At 38.8% G+C, this 18,189-nt stretch overlaps 1 protein-coding gene across 4 annotated transcripts in view; it reads right to left on the bottom strand.

Moving 5' to 3' along the window:
- MYH11 (myosin heavy chain 11) overlaps positions 1–18,189 on the bottom strand; it is a 55,064-nt gene that overhangs the window by 19,000 nt on the left and 17,875 nt on the right. For 3 of the 4 annotated variants that reach the window (XM_059861467.1, XM_059861470.1, XM_059861469.1), the window contains exons 4-16: positions 17,766–17,793; positions 10,950–11,052; positions 9,336–9,356; positions 7,008–7,100; positions 6,505–6,568; positions 5,188–5,286; positions 4,046–4,189; positions 2,567–2,662; positions 2,080–2,198; positions 1,756–1,908; positions 1,416–1,589; positions 1,072–1,245; positions 529–643 (exon numbers count right to left, since the gene is read on the bottom strand). In XM_059861467.1, coding sequence (XP_059717450.1) covers positions 529–643; positions 1,072–1,245; positions 1,416–1,589; positions 1,756–1,908; positions 2,080–2,198; positions 2,567–2,662; positions 4,046–4,189; positions 5,188–5,286; positions 6,505–6,568; positions 7,008–7,100; positions 9,336–9,356; positions 10,950–11,052; positions 17,766–17,793 — 1,383 coding nt within the window. The remainder of the gene's footprint in view (positions 1–528; positions 644–1,071; positions 1,246–1,415; positions 1,590–1,755; positions 1,909–2,079; positions 2,199–2,566; positions 2,663–4,045; positions 4,190–5,187; positions 5,287–6,504; positions 6,569–7,007; positions 7,101–9,335; positions 9,357–10,949; positions 11,053–17,765; positions 17,794–18,189) is intronic. The other variant, XM_059861468.1, reaches the window with a different exon arrangement.

Raw genomic sequence — 18,189 nt, forward strand, 5'->3', positions numbered from 1 at the left:
AGTATATTTTTTATGCAGTAGAAGCATTCTGACAAATGTACTAGAAGTCCTTCTGGGTAAATAGTCTACTTCTGTCAAAGATGAAAATGTGGATTTTGTTAAGTAGTGACAGAATGGAGCAACTGAATGCCCAGAATATATTTTATTATGTCCATGAATTAAATAGAACTCCACAGAACTTACATGAGAGGTTATTGTTAGATTTTACTTCATAAAACCTAACAATAACCTGTATTAAGTGAGGGCTACAATTTTACATATTCAGCAACATTTTAACAGTGTAATGAATCATTTTTATTTGGTTGCTGAATAATATTAAGGAAATTTTTTGATAGTGCTTAAAACTCTGTAATGAAGTTTTTCATTAATGATGTCTTTAGAACACATTATTCTTATGTCTTAGCTCAGTCTCTTCTATGCTTATCATGTTCACACTTGTGTGCTGCCACCAAGGGATGGCTGTCAAAAAGTTCTGGTAGGAGTTTCTCCCTTTAAACCCCATCAGTGATTTAGAGTTGTGATTCATACCATCCTTCCAAAGGTCTGCTACAAATTTGTCTGAAGACTGGTTCAGCAGAGAAGTCACATTGTCATTTAGTGGATCCATGTTCTTTGTCAGCCAGGCAGTTGCATTGTAGGTAACCTGCAGGGAACAGTGAGTGCTACATGAAAAATTTGTTCTTGATAAGAAATCTGGAGTGTCCAAGAACACAGGGCACTGTATTAACACAAAATCAGACAAATAATGTGCAGAGGTGTCTAGGGTTGAGGGCTGAGTATTTATTCTTACATGTACTGATGTCTTTAAAAAGTCTACTTGCTAAAAAAGATTCCAAATTACTTGGATTTTCAGTAACCTCAGTGATGCTAATTTTTGTTTTCTTGTGAGCTTAGCACAACCATGATTTGCAAATCTTATTTAATGTATTGTGTAATTAAAACACTTAATAAGCACATTTAATAATTAAAGCCATGTCTCATCAATGCAGGTACAAGAATGTTTCTCTTCGATCATTTGGGTATCAAAGAACCAAAGTTCCCTAAGTCAAAATAGCTCAATCTGTCCAGTACCTTTCCTGCATAGTGCATTATACAGAACTCAGTTTTGTCCTTGAGTTGCTTGGGCTTCTGGAATTTGGGATGGTTGCCTTGTTCTTGAATTAGTTTCTCCACAAAGGACGTGTCAGTAGCCTTGGGGAACCAGCACTCTTCATCCAGCAGAGCCAGGACACCGGGAGGGTTGGTCTGCAATGGGAGCAGTGTCAGATCAGAATCATCACAAGCAGAGGCACAGACAGAGCACCACCTTCCTCACCCTGAGGTTACAGATCCTTCCAGGAAATAAAGGATCTCTTGTTGTACTGACACATAACTAATTCCTCCGTAGTATCCCACCCACAGAGAGAGAATCTTACTGGTCTTTCGATCAGCTCAATGCAAGGTTGCAGGTCCAGACCAAAGTCAATGAAATTCCATTCAATGCCCTCTCGCTGGTATTCCTCTTGCTCCAGTATAAACATTGTGTGGTTGAAAAGCTGCTGCAGTTTCTCATTAGTGTAGTTGATGCACAGCTGCTCAAAGGAATTGATCTGTGCAGAGGAAAGCAGTGAATTCTTAACGTTAGAAAGAGACCTTCAAGAGTGAACTTAAATGACAAAATGGTATTTGCTATTTTGTATTTCTTTTTGCATATTAAAATAATTAAAATTTAAGGATCTATATGAGTTCAATCAGCTTGTGTCCCACAGTAAATACCTCAAAAATCTCAAATCCAGCAATGTCAAGGATCCCCAAGAAAGAAGCTCCTTGTCTTTTTGTTTTGTCGAGAGCTTTGTTCACTCGAGCCAGGATCCAGCGGAACAGACGCTCAAATTTTGCCTTGGCCAAAGCTTCTATGGCAAAGTCTGCCTGGAAAACGTCAGAGGAGATTGTAAGTGAAAGAAGAAACCTGCTTAACTGTTAATTTCTGTAGAAATGAGACAGAAAACAGATGTTTCCCTTTGGACAAGATGCAAGGAGAAATAGAAATAGGAGAAGGGAGAAGAGCTTCAGGAGAGCTGAGCAGAGTGCATGTGGTACCTGCTCTTTGGTCTGAGCTTTCTGCACAACATCTCGTCCGACCTTGATCCTTGGGGTCAGAATAGATCTTGTGAAATCTGTCACATTAATCCCCATCAGGTGGCACACTTTTTGTGCAGCTAGAATAAAAAAGTGAGATTTTATTTCAGACTGAATTGCCTCTTAACTGGTCAGTAAGTGTGAATATGAGTAGCTCAGCAAGTATGCAGAATTATTTATCTTCCTTTAAAGCTTCTCTATTGTACATACAAGAGATGACACTATAAAAGGAACATTTGTGATCCAAGCAACAAATTCACTGTTCGTCAATTTATGGATTCAAGATTACCAGAAAAGGTAATGATAATTGAGCTGATTTTAAGCATGGTTTATATTTTAAAGCCTGAGTGCTACACAGATAATAGCAATTAAATAAAAAATACTGATAAAGAGTTGCTATTTTATTAATTTCTTGATGTTAACTAAATTTTGAAGTGGAAAATCATACCAGTATCATCTGGCATAGAAGCTTGATCAGTGTTTCTCTCTTTCTTGAAGACAATATTACCCAGTTGTAGGACAGATGAAACGACCCTCAGAATAGCTGTAAGAGAAACAGATCATAGAAATGAGGAACAGAATGGCCATGTTTTGAAAACACTGTTCTCTGCAATAGCATTCTAGTGTCTCTGATAGTCTGTACCTCTCTGGAAAGAGTAAGGCTTGTTTAAAAGGCCTGTGCCTTAAAACTGCAGGAGTTTGAGAACTGACTGAGCAAAAATCTCCACAATCTGTGCAGTGGAGCAAATGGGCCAGTCTGGGAACACCAGCACCTCAAGTAAGTTATGCTGGCTTCCCAGGCAGATCCTCACATCTCAGGAATTTGTCTCCCACTCACAGTGCCTGTAGCATCTTCCCTGCTCAGTCACTCAAGAGTCTTTAAAATAAAAAAAAAAACCCGAATTACCAGCAGCTTCAAAACTGTGTGGCACTTCTGAATGTCCAGTTATTCAGGGACATGGGGATATTTAGTTGTGCAACTAAAATCAAATGTATACATGTCTTTAAAAGGAATAATGTCAAAATCCAGACAAGGTATTTATTAATGTTTGATAAGTAAAATATACATAAACGTGATGCCACCTAATCTCAGGTAGTAAAATCTAATGATGTGTTACAGATGAGGTTGTATCAATTCGAGGAGTTCTATTTGTTTATCTGTAAATTTATCTAATTTATGCAGGAGAAGAATATTGTCCTAATGGGCTTCTTTTTTAGAGCACGAAATCAGAGGGGTTCAGACAGCAAAATAATGACTGCTGTTGCTGCAGTGGAGAATGTTGCTGTCCATGGCAGTACTGGCAGGAGAACAGAGCAGTGTGCACCAGCACCATCATCCAGACTGAGCCAGGCTGGGGATTTGCTCATCCCCCTCGGTCACTGTGGTGATGGGATGTGCTCTTCTGCTGCTGCCGCTGCTCCAAGGCTCAGCAATGGCAGGACGCTGCTTTTGCCACCAGGTGTCACTTGGGACATGGCAATTTGCATCCGAGGGCCCAGCACGCTCCCAGCAGCACTGAGAGGTAAAAGCTGCGCAGGTGGATGTCTCTGGCAGGTCCACATTTCCAAGACTCTTTAGCTGTTGTTTCATGCTCTTTGTTTTTATTTCTCTTTTTTCTGAATCAGTGAGTACATTTGAGCTATTTGAGCCTGTTTAGTTTCCTTCAAAAACAAATCAGATAATTTTGCAACTTTTTCATGCTAGTTGTTGTAAAGTTCTGAAAAATGGATTTAAATGGTCATTACTACTGATAGACTTGGCTTAGACTCAGTAATCTCTTTTTGGATATGTAGGGGTTCCAATGAGAAATATTCCCTTTCATAAACACAAGTTATGGACAGAATTAACCTCTGCATTTGCATCTCTATATCTGTAGTGTCACTTAGAGATGTGTATTTTGAATACAGTGTTTACCACAATTCTCACCTGTCTGTTCCTCATCAGTAAAGCCCATAATTTTCATGGCTTCCAAGGTCTCCTGGAACATTTCATCATCTTGTTGAGAAGGAATAGGCACGTAGCCACTGGATAGAAAGGTGTAATTGTTGAAGCCTTCCAGCAACAAATCATCTAAAAAGAAGAAGAAAAGCTTTATTTAACAGCACTTACTTAATGCTCTTGGTTCATGAATTCTCCTAAGGAACAACAGAAAAACCCCAAAATTATCACCACAGGAAAAATCTGCTTTTATGAGGAGTTTAGGGTTTTGTCAAATATTTTCAAAAATAACTATTTAGCAACTATTTTGATGGTATTAATTTTCTAGTTTTCTTTAGTGATTGGAGAACATCTCTGCACTTTGGGGCAATTTTGTTTCCTATGGACTCAAATCTGAGCCATTCTTCCCAAAATCCTTTTATTGAGTGCCATATGTAACCTACTCAAAAATTGTCCCTCTCCCTGTGGGGATTCATAGCCCATAATAATAAGAATGGAACAAAGTAACAACCAAAGTGGGCAAAACTAACAGACTATTCAACCCTATTCTATGGCCAACAGCAGATTCTTGGGTAAGGAACATAAAAGCCAGGGGAAGTACAGAGTAATCCATTGTTTTATATGTTCTTTAGCAATGAGTGATTTAGGGAAATATGTCATATTTGAACCATGATGTGCCAACACATCTGAAGCTGTGCCTTTCACAGTGTAGTAACATGCTGTGGCAAAGAAATTCTCTTAATTTATATTAAAACAATGAGCTGATATTCTTGCTGGATCCCCCCAATCTCTTTTGTGTAAAGCAATTAATAACTCTTCCCAATTTATCTTCTTGATATTATTCAAGATGGGATCTGAATGGGTCTACATCTCCTGTAAATTAAAATATCTTGTAAACTACAAACAACCTGCCTCAAATAGGTGGAGACACGAATTGATGCTTTCTCATAATTTACTTGAGAAAATTGTTTTCTCTAGCTAAAATACATAGCTATCATAGCTATTTCTATGGCTGTTTATTTATAGTAAGGATTGAATGACATGTAATTACACAAATTAAGATAAATACTTAGGCAAGCCATTGCTCAGACTATTCAATGAGTTGAGAGAATCATTAGTAAGGAACTTACTTCTCATCTGTTCAGAAGCTCCAGCAATCAAATAGTAAAAGATGTGAAATGTTCTTTCATCTTTAGCCTGACGAATTGCACGGGATTTCTCAAGCAAATCTGTTTGCAAAGTGTGTTAAAAAAATCAATAACATGATTCAATCCTTTCTTAATTGTGCCATCAGCCTCAGAACCACCAACAGCATTGTTGAAATTGCCATGTACTTGTCTAACATGAATATGTGTCTCATTCTGTGGCAGGAGCTCTGGTATTGATATAATGCTTACCACAATAAGCAGATCAATCTCCTACTTGCTGTTGCAGGGTAAATGCTGGTAATCATGGCAGTAAGCAAAATAGACCTAAATTATTCTAAAATCCAAGATCTAAAACTAATAGTCACAATATAACTCATACCACTTTGAAAATGAAGCACTAATATAATTCTTTCAACATATGATGGGGCTGCTAGAAAAAAAGAGTTCTTGAGGTATATTGTAGGTATAAAACAAAAAAAAAAAATCAAGTTATATTTATGGGCCATTTTTGTGACCATAAGCTAACAAAAATGAAGCTATCAATAATGTAAGTATTTTGATACCAGTCAGTGATTCACTCTTTAAAAACTAAAGTGCTGTAGATAAAACTTCAGTTAAGAACAAAAATGTTCAAATGTTAATGATTTTTTTCTAAAGATCAGTTGTCAAAATAAGAACAGAATGATAAACTGTTTGTTGCTTGATGCTACATTCAAGGGATAAGGTACTTTTATAGCTGCATCGTTCTTTCTCATTTATTTGAGCAAGAGACTCTTTCTATATGCAAAGATGAGCAGTGCAACACTGAGGAAACCACCTGCATATTATATGTTCATTAAAATATCCTAGCTCATAAACATACCAAGGGAACAGGCAACATACCTGACAAGTAAGGTCAGACTGAGCTGAATTTCTCAGTCCATTTTCCCTGAAAAAGTACATCAAGGTTACTGATACACAGCTCACTGCTCTGGGTGTGTCATTTGACACAGCAGTTAGTATTTAGCACCCAGGCAAGACAAGTCCTCTGGACACAAAAACATCCCTTGTCACTGCCTTAGGTATGGGCTGCCCAGTTCCTGAAGCTGTATTTGGGGAATAGCTCCCTTTCCTATAACTGAGAAAACAGCCCTGGAAACAAAACTGAGAGCAGGACAGGAGCTGATATCAGTACAAACAAGGCCACTTCCCTCCCTCTTTGTTTATAGCAGCCTCAGCAGTGTTTGCCTTTCTTAGACATGCCACGAGCTTGTTTATGTGCCTTCCTCCCAGCCTGCTGCAGCTCACTGCAAAGGATACAAGTCTCTATGTTTGCTCCAACAATGTAGCCCGTCACATCGAAGTTGATGCGGATGAATTTGCCCTGTGAATGAAAAGAAGATCTGAATTGGGCTGTTCTTTCAGGCAGTGCCAGGTTTTTCAGTATTAGCCAGTATTTAGCCTGTTCCATAAGATGTGTACATCTCCCTCCCAAGAATAACATGCTTGACTCCCTCCTGCTGGGATGACCTATGGAACAGCCTGAATGGAAGTTTTTCTGATATTGATATATCAGAATAGATATCTGATATACATTCTTCTCTGATATTCCCTCTGTACAGATTTCCCCCACATTCTGTTCAGGCACTAAGAGGGAAAGGAATTCTCCCTACTGGACTAGGCTTTTGGAAGAAGGGGTAGGACAACATCTTTGTTCTTTGATTTTCACAAGGTCAGTGAGGGAACAGGGTTGGATCTGTGAAACTCTTTCTGCTAAAGTTGACCCACATGGACCCACAGACCACAGCATTTCTCCTACTTACAAATCTGGAGGAGTTGTCATTCTTCACAGTTTTGGCATTTCCAAAAGCTTCAAGAATAGGGTTTGCCTGGAGAAGCTGTTTTTCCAGCTCACCCTAAAATTCATTCAAAAGCAGTTAACACTAAACTTTGTAATTGCTTAGTTGAAACTAACACTCGTCCACGGCAGAGAAAGGTGAAATCTAATTTAAGTCTCTAATTTTTTTTTTTTCTGAATATTGCATTTCATATGGATTTGTTTTCATTCTCTTTCATTCTTATTAAACTTTGTGTTTATCTATTTGTGCAATTAACTGCTGCCCTGTATACATGACCCTTTTCCAGCCTTGTTGCCTGTGACAGATCAAACTCTAATTATCTGTTTAGCATCACAACTGGCCTTCCTTAAAAAAGGGTCATTCAGTGTCAATTATTTTTTCCAGTTTAATGTAATATTTTAGAGGGATATTCTTAAAGGAACCTCTAGCATGTCTTTTCCAAGTTAGTTTATTGAGACCCTTTGCTAGCAAATGACAATGTAATTAGAATAACTTGCTGAGAATAATTTTAATGTAATGCAGCACAAAGCTACAAAGCAGATTTTATCAGGTCTATTAATAATGATCCATGCAAGGCTATGTAGGTTAAATATGGAATAGCATTGATTTATTTCAAACTAGGATAATGAATTCTCATGCAAACACACAATCTTCATATTATATTGTTAATTGTGGTTAGTAATTGCTAAGGAAACAAATCATGCAATGAAACAAGCATGCATTTAGTTCTATATATTTACCTAATCCTATTTCTAAGCAAACCAATGAAGTTGAAAAAATTCTTTGCATATGTCTAGAGCTTTTCAGAACTTTTCATTCAGCTCTCTCCTATGAAATCATTTACATTCACATTTACTTTGCCACACTATTCTTTGAGTATTACTCTGTAGTAATATGCATTATTTCAGATAACTCATCCTGAAAAGGAAAAAGTCCTTGATAGATAATAAGATATAATTTAAATAATTTTAAGTAGAAATTAGGCAATATTTCATTTGAATCTAGGAAATAATTTGGAAAATGAAAGCGCTTTCCAATTAGTGTACAAATCTGGTAGCTTTTTTTTAAATGTCACTTCTGAATGCCTTGTAACTTCTGTGTCAATGGTGAGAGATACCTCAAAAATATCATAAAAAAGCTTACTACCCTAGAGCTGGAGGAAGAGGGAAGGAAGAGTTCCTAACAAGTTCATACAGGAATCTCAGAATAAGAAATGAATTCCTAAAAGTCCCTGAAGATTCTCTGTGCTGGGCAGCTCTGTCCAGCTCTGTAGACTTAAAAACTCCAGTAGAAGCAAGGAGTGTTGCTGCAATCAGGTGGTGGCATCTTCAACAGGACCTTGTCTGAAAATGAAGAAGACACCTTCTGCTTCTACTGCGAACTGAACTATGCCATAGAGCTGGGGATAAAACTTTGGCTCCAGATGGCCAGCACTTTGTGCAGCTGTAAGTCCACCAGATTCCACAGAGCTGCCCATGCCAACCATGAAATAATTTTTATTTTCAGAGAAATTGTCAAAGGAAGTACTGAATTAACTAAGGGGCAACACTGTCACAGCTGAAGTCTGAGAGGCAGCAGTCAGAATGGGGCAAAAAAGACTGCATGAGAGAAAATAAATTTTATTTGCCTGGCATTGGAACACCAAGAATGTGCCAGCAAACCTGCCTGTATTCCCAAAGCATTGCTATGTGTATGGTACACAGAAAGGAGGGCCTGTAACACACCTGCAGACAGGTGCTGCAGTGGGAATTGCTCTGGTACACGCCACAGCAGCAAGCTAAGAACATGCTAACTCTTGTGGTGGTGAACAATTCTCAACAGTTACATGGAAATGGAAAATTCCAAGCAATAACAAATGGAAAGCATGCAGCCAAACAAATCAAACACCGTGAGGTTTAGGAATTATTTCACAACAGTCCTAAAAACTTCAACCTGAAGCACAGAAAGCATTTGGGTATTTCATTCAGAAACCACATTGTTAAATTTCAGGCTGAGTGGCTCTTCCAGGATTGTGGGAAATTTAATTCAAACTATGGCATTTTGAACACACACAGAGATATAGAAAAGAGTGATATTTGAAAGATGACCCTGCCTGTGTCAGACCTCATTCTTTACCATGGGGCCTGACACAGTTAGGGTTGATTCGTGAGAGCATTTGGTGCTATTGTTGCTTTTTATCATATCATACAACATATTTCAACAAAATCTCTCTTAAATTTTTGGGGTGCAACAATAGCATGCAGATCTACACTCAGTGCCTTAAACACACATCAAACAGTCTAAGTTACTCACGTAGGCAAAAGATGGACCTTGCTGTGTTGAATAACATGGCATAAAACAAGTGTCAGTATAATTTCCATTAGACAGATATTTTTATTGTTTTTCCTGTATTAAAATAACCAGTACAGTTTCCATGCAAATAAACCAGGAATACAGATATGAACAATCTATTGCAGACATACCAAGGGGACAAATACCATTAACATACTTAGAGCATATTAACTGAAAAAAAGAAAAATCTTGAAGCAAAGAGATGGGATTTGGATCCAGTCCCAGGTTAGTCTCTCAGGACACATATTTTTATGATAAATCTCTAGATCTTCTCTGGTGCCTTTTGTTATTCATTATATTTTAATGACTGAAATTGCAGTGTCAGTAGTCCCAATCATTGAATTACTATTTGTCAGCATGATATAGAACAAATTAGACTTTTTCTCAGCTCCTCTCTGATGGATATTTGCCTTCAGGTCTGTCTCAGGGAAAATTTTGTCCTGAGACTTACATAATTCCCCAGAGCAGTCTGCAGTTAGGGATGGCCTTGGCACCCCAAGTTCATTTCCCCCAGCTACTGAGCAGGGACTCAATAGGAAGGAATTACTTTTTTTGCATAAACATTAAATATTAAACATAGTCTTGGACTGTTTTCACTAAATTAAATCACAGATTCCTAGAAAATATGACTCAAAAGGACATTTACTCCCTCCCCTACTCCCAATTACAATCCACTGTACATAAAAGCCCAATTATTTGTGGTAGAAGAGGGAGGGCTGCACACCTTGTGCTCTGTTGACACATGGGCAGGGGCAGCTGTGAGAATTTTACTTTATTTCCCACTTCCCTACTAATTACTTATCTTGTATCCAATCTTGTATTTGAGACACAATGAAATGTCTTCCTGAATTAAGCCTGTTTTGTGATAAAAGTGAATTGCTTCATTTTTTGCAGAAGTTTTGAGTTACAATCTAAAGGCTGGAAATGATGTAGGACCTGGAGTTGATCACTGAGAATAGCAAAGACAGCTGAGAGCCTCAGCCATGGCAATGATCTCCAGGAACTGGGCAGGTATATGGTTCAAAGTAAGAAAATGAACTTCAGCCTCAGGCAAGACTATTACACATTTTGAAGGAACAAAGCACAAAACTGTGCCCTTCAAAATTGTTACCTCTGACAGAGCAGTAAAAAAAAAAGACGACAAGTTTTATACTGGGACTCTTTTCTAGTTGGTAAGAAAACTTAATAACAAATCCAATCAAAACTTTGGAAGTTTAAATGCTGGCATACATTTTTGTGATGCAGTTGGACAATGTGTTTGTTACAGGCTTTCCCAAACTTCTCAGTTGGCGGAGGTCAAGGGTAAAACAAGGACTCGAGCCCTTGCAGATTTCAAGGCCTTCATGCTGAGATATAAATAGGTGCTATGCCTATGGAAAACTATGAATATTTCTGTTCTCCCAAGTACATTCTGATTTGATGCCTAAGATGGTGTCAAACAAATTTTTTTCTTCCATAAACACAGAGCTGTAATTGTGTACTCTTAATATGCCCCTGTCTGACAAGCTCCAGTGCCTGAGCTGCAGAGTGACCTCAGAGGCCTGGGGAGAGCTGGGGATGGAGGAGCTCACTTACAGTGACACTGGTGTCCTTCTTGCCCTTGTGTGATGAGGCAACAACAGCCAGGTACTGAATGACCTTCTTGGTGTTCTCTGTCTTGCCAGCACCAGATTCACCTCTGAGGGGAAAGAAAATAGCACAAAAGAAGGTAGGTAACCATTGGAGTCCTTCTGCCATGTACATAGTGTATAAAAACAGGGCTGGAAACTGCCCAGCTCGGTTCTTATTTACCCCAGAGCAGCACCTCCCAAATGCACCTGACTTCAGCCTGCAAAGAATGCATTATCCGAGTTATATCTCTGTCCTGGTAGTATTTTGAGTGCACACTGGGCCATTTAAGGGAATTCTAAAACATAATGCATTTTTGAACAGCAGTTCTTCTTGCTTTGGCAGCATCTGAACCCTTATGAGAAGTGGAGTTGGCAGGGAGTCTGCTTATATTCTAAGATCAAAAAATACAACATTACTTAACTATGATAGGATACAGCAGTAAAAGAAAACATCAGCAGTAATACAATGGTTTTCTCTTCTGAAACTCTGGCATTAAAGTCTCTGACTTGATCCTGCCTCATCTGAATTTTGTATTCAGATGCTCCTTGAATTTAGTGGGACCAGGAATGGAACTGCCTGAGGTGTCCCTGCTCCCTGGGAGATAAGGGACATGGTGGGGATTTGTCTGACCAGCAGAACTGGCACCCCAGCTCTGCTCCATGCAGTGTCCCTTGGCAAGCAGGAAGGCAGTGGTAACTTTTTCTCTCTTGGAAGACTTCCAGGTTAATTTATTAACAACTCTTAAACCCTCTCTTAAAGTAAAAGAGTGGTTTTCAAAGTACAGGTTGAGAGAGTCTTTTCTCAATAGAAAATTCCAGCCAATTTTCCTCTCTAATTGTTACGTTGCATCATCTTATGCCTTTCAGATACCTCTGGCTCTGATGATTATTTGGACAAAAATATTATTATACTGTCCTGCTTAGCAGTCAAAGTGGGTGTGGATGTAACAAACGAGGTCTTTCAACTGAGCTGGTGCTGTGAGGAGGGCAACCATCTAAGTTGGACCTCTTTTTCTTTGGATCTATAATAAAATGGATTTTAGAAAAATAAAAAACCAATACATTCAAAAATCCCAGAGATATTTATCAGCTTTTGTGAGTCTGAAACTGTTTAGCTGAATCCACTGCAGTTCTGCATCTTTTCCTAATTAGGAAATACAGGAATTAATTTTCCCTACCAAAGGACCAGTGATAAATGGACATAAAAATATGGAGAAGTGCTGGACAGAACTTTCAATACAGAATGACATTGATATAAACCTTAGGAGACCAGAACCAATTCCTGCCTGAGGTACAACATGATAAGAACTGTTTCTTCTGGCTTTTAGTGTTTGAACCACAAATAAGTGAGATTAATAGAATCCTTTTCAAAAGACCCGAGTTAATTTGCACAGTTTAGAGAATGGATTCATATCTGTCTGGGCTTCAGTGCTAAAACATTTCTATGTTTTATTGATAAAAATTAAGTGTCCTGGGAACAATTCCAAACCAAGCACACCAATTTGAAGACCTATGCATACAAACTTTTCAAATAAATCTACCTTACATCTTTGTTTCTTTGGAAAAAAAACAACCAAAGCAACTTTCTTCAAACAAATCCTGGGCTTTGAACTGCTCCATTTTATTAAGGGTTATTTGTAGTTCATCACATCATCATTGCATTTCCTTTCTCCCAGGGCAACAGTGCCCATCTTTTGGCTTTTCCCTGAATCCCTGTGAGTATTACCATATATGGCATCATTTTACTTGTAATTATCCCATCAAACTGTAATGCTCCTTAACTCTTTGCTTCTGCACAGGCTGAGGGCTTTCTGTTTTCTACAGACAGATTTTGAGGCTTTAACTTTCTTTTGAAATAGACAATAAAAAAGTTCCTCAACATGAAATAGAAAACACACAGAACCTCAATTGCTTTAGGTTCATTAGGAAGAAAGTCTCCAAGGTCAATAAGTAATGAAGAATAATGTCTCTAGCTAATGAATACCTCTGATTTTCAACATATCAGATCAGTCATAAATGTCCATGACAACAGACAGGTCTGACAAACAAGTATCCATTTAACATTGGTAGCCCTCATACTCTGAAGGATGCATCACAGCCATATGATGTCTGATTTCCCCTCAGTGATGAAATGCCATGTGTTTGTAAATGTACTAAATGAGGAGGAATGGCTAGGTCAGGTCAATGCCTCTAAACAGCAAGAAGTTTACCCAGGGAGACCCAGGAGGAGGAGGAGAGCATGTGAATATCTTAGTTCACAGGTGGATGAAATTCTTCCTAGAGCTATTGAGTTGCAAAAGAATTGGTCATGCACAACAGGTTTTTTTTCTTTGCATCTGCCTTGAAGTACTATAATTTCTGAGGGGACAGAAACAACTTCCATTGTGAGATGGTATGAGAAATCTCACCTGTTTTAAAATCTACTTACTCTCTTGCGCTCAGTGACTGAATTTTTAGATGGGTCTTTTTTCCTGCAGTTATTTGCACCCAGCTCAGATGGCCAATGCAAAAAGCAGACCAAAAGCAAGTTGCACAGTTCTGAGCAGCCCAACAGCAGTACTTCAGCTGCTTCCTATGCAAGTTTTCCTCCTAAGAAACTCTTTGGCTTTCCCAGACCAAAGGGCTCCACTAGGCTAACAGGCTTGCTCTGTTAAAAATACCACTCTCACAACGTGGGGTATAACTTCAACTTATCCTTCCCTCATTGCTTGCCAGTCATTGTTTTAGGACCTCAGCACAGGATCTGAAGCCCATAAACTCACATATATAGTGCTCAGCTATAACAGAGGTTTTGTACCTCTTGAACTATAAAATCCTCCATGACTCCATTACCTTCACCTTAAATGAAAATTATCCCAGCTAGAATAGGTTTCAGAGAAAAACAAGGTGACACTCGCAGGTTGGCCCCACTGTTGGGGTTGAGCCTGTGGTGTAACTAGGACTCTTGTTCATTTGAGAACAACTGAGAAAAATTAGTTTTAAAAGTGTATTTTCTTTTGTTGCTGTTGAAATTTTGAAAGCTTTCCATGTTAGTATTATGATATGAGACTTAGCTTAATTCCACTTTTGGAAACATCTGAAAAGCAACAGCAGAATTTATTTTCAGCGTTTGTTCAGTAAGCAATGAACCACAAGAATTGCCCGTTCACACATCCCTTAATCCCAATGTGCTGGCACTGTGGGAAGCCCCTGTGCACAGGGCACTCAACGAGGTGCTCTAAATCACATTAGGGCTTGGCAGCATTTGTCCTGCAGTGTGAGATGTGCAAACATCATGACAAGCTTTGTCCTCGACCAGCTGTACCCCACTGGAGCCTTGTCTCAGAAGCCAGCCCACAGATCCTACGCGTTTACTTACAAAACAATTCCCCAAGGGCTCGGAGCAGGGTCAGCAGCTCTGCCTGGGGCTGGAGCTCCACAGATATCTGTGTGGGACAGGGGCCAAGCAGCAGCCACTGCCAGCTCCAGCCTTGGAGATTTACTGAGCTGGGAAAGAGGAGTTCAGCTCTCTCGTGGAGGAGTCTCTTGACTAATGGGGCTTTGCAGTTTAGAGATGTTCTGGGTGATTTTGCTTCTTGACGCGCGTCAGGGAAGAAAATGGGCTGGAGTCCCATGGCTGGGTGAAGCTCTGGAGGGTTTGTCCAGAGAGAGAGAGGGGAAGAAAGGGAAAAGGGCAGGGCACTGCCCCACTCAATGTTTTCTCTCTTTCCATATCAAATTATGACCCTGCTACATCCCTGTTTTTATAGAAGCGACTCAAACTGCATGCATGTTTTAAAAACCAGAAAGGTAATGGAAAAGTACTTGATTATAGGTGCAGGTGTTTCACAAGCACTTATTTCCATGGGCTTCATAATACCCCAAACACTCAGAGCTTTGATCAGATTTTCTCATTCATTTAAGGTAGCTTTTATTTAAACTGAAACTTGTGCACAGTCCTCTAAGCCACACTTGCTTTCTAGAAAATACTCTACCCACTCTTTCCAGAAAGTGGCTAAAATATGATAACCCCAAGATCAGACAGGTTTATGAGGAAATTGTTGAAACCCTTATGGTTAATTTTTAGTAAAAAACATTTTGAAAACTCCAGGAGAATCCTCTTGTGTCTTCAGAAATCAAACAAGAGGCCAGAAGTCTCCTTTGAGGGCTTGTGCCTCTACTACCATTGGAGGAAGCTTGAAAAGCCACGAGTCTGGTCAACTGGCCATGGCATAAGTCAAGTCACACTTCATTTCTGATGCACTGAGCTTGCTCAGGTCTCTGAGTACCTGGACAGATTTCTTGGGACTTCTCCTTCAGCAACATCTGTGTGCTGGTCAATATGGACTAGAGTGAGTACAGACTATTCTGTGGCCAACTCAGAGGTCAAACAGGAGAGAGCACAGAGGGGAGACCTAAGCACAGGCAGGGATTTCAGGAAATCCCAGGAGCCAGGCAGAGCAGTGAAGGCTGCTCAGAACAGTAGAGACCAAGACACAAGGGTGGAAAAGTCTTACCTGTCCTAATTTTCAGACACATAAAAGAGTGAGAGTTCATATTTCATACCTTTAGTGCAATATTATGTATTGTGTATGTATTATATATGTTATGCTATGTTGAGTTATGGTACAATAATGCAACCACAGATATATTAGTAAACACAGCCATGGGATAAAGCTTTTTGTGCTGTAAATGTGCATGATAAGATGTGGGATTTTGAGGCTGACTCTAAAGGGCCAGAGAGCAACTGGCAAGGAATGACACCAGAGGATGTTCAGTGATGCTACCCAAGGGAAAGAGCTAACAGCAAAAGGATGTGTGTGCACAGAGGAGAGGAGGCCAAAGGCAATACGAGTGGGGTTATTAATGAAATGCAGAGAAAATAATGAAATCTGCAAAGACAGGGAATTCTGAGGAAGCACTAGAACCCGTGAGCACTGAAGACAGATGGAGATTTTAAACTTACCATGGTTCATCACACAAATGGTAGGGATTGTAAAAGAATGCAAACAGTACTTAACCACAGAGGGTAGGTTTAATGAGGTGAGGGTGAAGTCCTGAGAATGGGTATATTTACAGTCAGAAACACAAAATCAGGCTCAGTTCTCAGATCCTCCCCCCTGCCTGTGTCCCAGGAGCATTTCAGGGGATCCATATGAATCCTTACAGCTATTCTTTTACAATTTAAGTACCAGGCCTTGGAAAGTTCAAGCCTGTAGCTATTTCAAGAAAAAAATCCTGGCTGATCAATGCCATGAAGTCTTCAGTTATTGTTACATATTTTAGGCCAGAAGATAATTTCTTATAATTTCTATAAAATACTGCAAATTGCTTCCACTTGACAGCTGCCAAGCTGCAAGCCAAGAGAACTTTCTTCTTTCTGCACAAATAAGGCAAACAAGGATGTTAAACCAGTAGTGGTTAAAGCTGTGTACATTGGCTTTAGCTTGGCCTTTTTGCTTTAGAAGATGTGTGAGGACTGTTTGAAGCTATGGGTTATGATGCACATCCAACATACAGTAATTATTCCAAACATCTTGGGGAATCACTTGCTGTGCTGTTTTCAAAATGGGAAAGGCTTTTCATTCTCTCTATTTTAAATATTACTGGATGGAAAAGCATTTAATTTTCTCTATTTTATGTATTACTGGTGTGAAACACTTTAGGCTTCCAGCAAGATGGCCAGGTAATTTCAATAAATGGTACATGCAAGAAGTGGATCCTTTAATGGATTTTCATTAACAAAAAGGCATAGATTTGCAAAAGAAGGTCTATTTCTTGAAAGTACCAATGTTCCAAAGTTAAAAGAAGATTTACTAGTGGAATAATAAACTACAGTATAAAAATAGAAGGAGGAAATGCATATTGTAAATTAGTCTTAATAACCATGACATGTTTCATCCTGGGAAGAATGTGATGGTCAATTTTTACTTCATAATTGCAGGAATTTTAGATTTCTTTTGGTATTAATGCATTTGGGCGCACATTTTTGATTGGTATACTTACAAATATTGAAGTCTTGTTGTAACAGAGGTTGGAGCTATGATAGCCCTTGTGGTACCAGACATAGGATACAATTTTTATTTGGTGATAATTTTTCTCCAGTCAGCAGAGGCAGTCAAAAGTAATGTTATGGCTGGTGATCAGCAGCAGTGCTTTTTTAAGAGTAAATATATTTTCAGTCAATAGCCACATTTTCTCAGATAACCTAAACCTGCCACATTGCAGCATTGTTGCATGAACCTGCTATAAATGATACACATGCCAGCTCTACCAATGTATTAGCATTTACCTAGAATCAAATCCTATCTTTTATCAGGAAAACTGGAAAATGCCAAATTTAACAAAGACAAAATTTTGTCAAAAGCATTCTTGATGATATTCAAGCAAATAAAACCAACTAATAAGCAACAGAAGAATGGAAAAAATGAAAACTGAGGATCAAGCAGGAGATCCTTGTCCAATTCAACATTTTGAGTGATTTTTCAAAACAGGCAGGCATGACAAACCAGTGGGATTTTGTGGAGCAATAATCACACTCCCCAGTAGTTCACTGTAAACTGTTAAATCTCTAAGGTCAGTAAGTCAATTTAAAGAGTTAATTTTATGCATTAAAGATTTCCTGTGACACTGACACCTGCTCTTTATCTTATTAACAGGTCTATCTAATGAAGTAGGTTTGGGACTGGAGTTCAAGCTTACTGAAGGTGAGGAGAATGTGTCCATTCCACCAGAATTTGAATCAATTTTGAATAACGACATTGTGACATTGAAATGGACTAAAACAGACGAGTTTACTTACGTGCACAGGATAGACTGGTCTTCTCTATCTGTGAATAAAGAAAAAGAATCCATTAGTTAGGGAGAATGGCTTTCCTGACAGAAGCACTTATTTTTATAACGATTTACATTGAACAGCCTAGATCTTCTAAAATCTGGCCAACCATGATTAGTAAAAAGTACTGGATTCACCTCTTATTTAATTTGCCCTTGAATTTAAATAACCATCTCTAATGGAAATATTTTGTACAAATAATGAACAAAAGGTTAAGAGGTCAAAAATATTTTTTTGTAAATTCCATTAGAGATGAACTCTAATGAGGACAGCAAAAAGATCAGGCTCTCTGTAAGAAGATTATAACAAAATTTCAAACCTGAAACTCAAGTTTTTACTATGCTTATGAACTATGGCCAGCAGCCCACTTGAAACAGTCTGGACAGATAAG

The sequence above is a fragment of the Haemorhous mexicanus genome, chromosome 17 (assembly GCF_027477595.1).
Source record: "Haemorhous mexicanus isolate bHaeMex1 chromosome 17, bHaeMex1.pri, whole genome shotgun sequence".
Taxonomy (NCBI): domain Eukaryota; kingdom Metazoa; phylum Chordata; class Aves; order Passeriformes; family Fringillidae; genus Haemorhous; species Haemorhous mexicanus.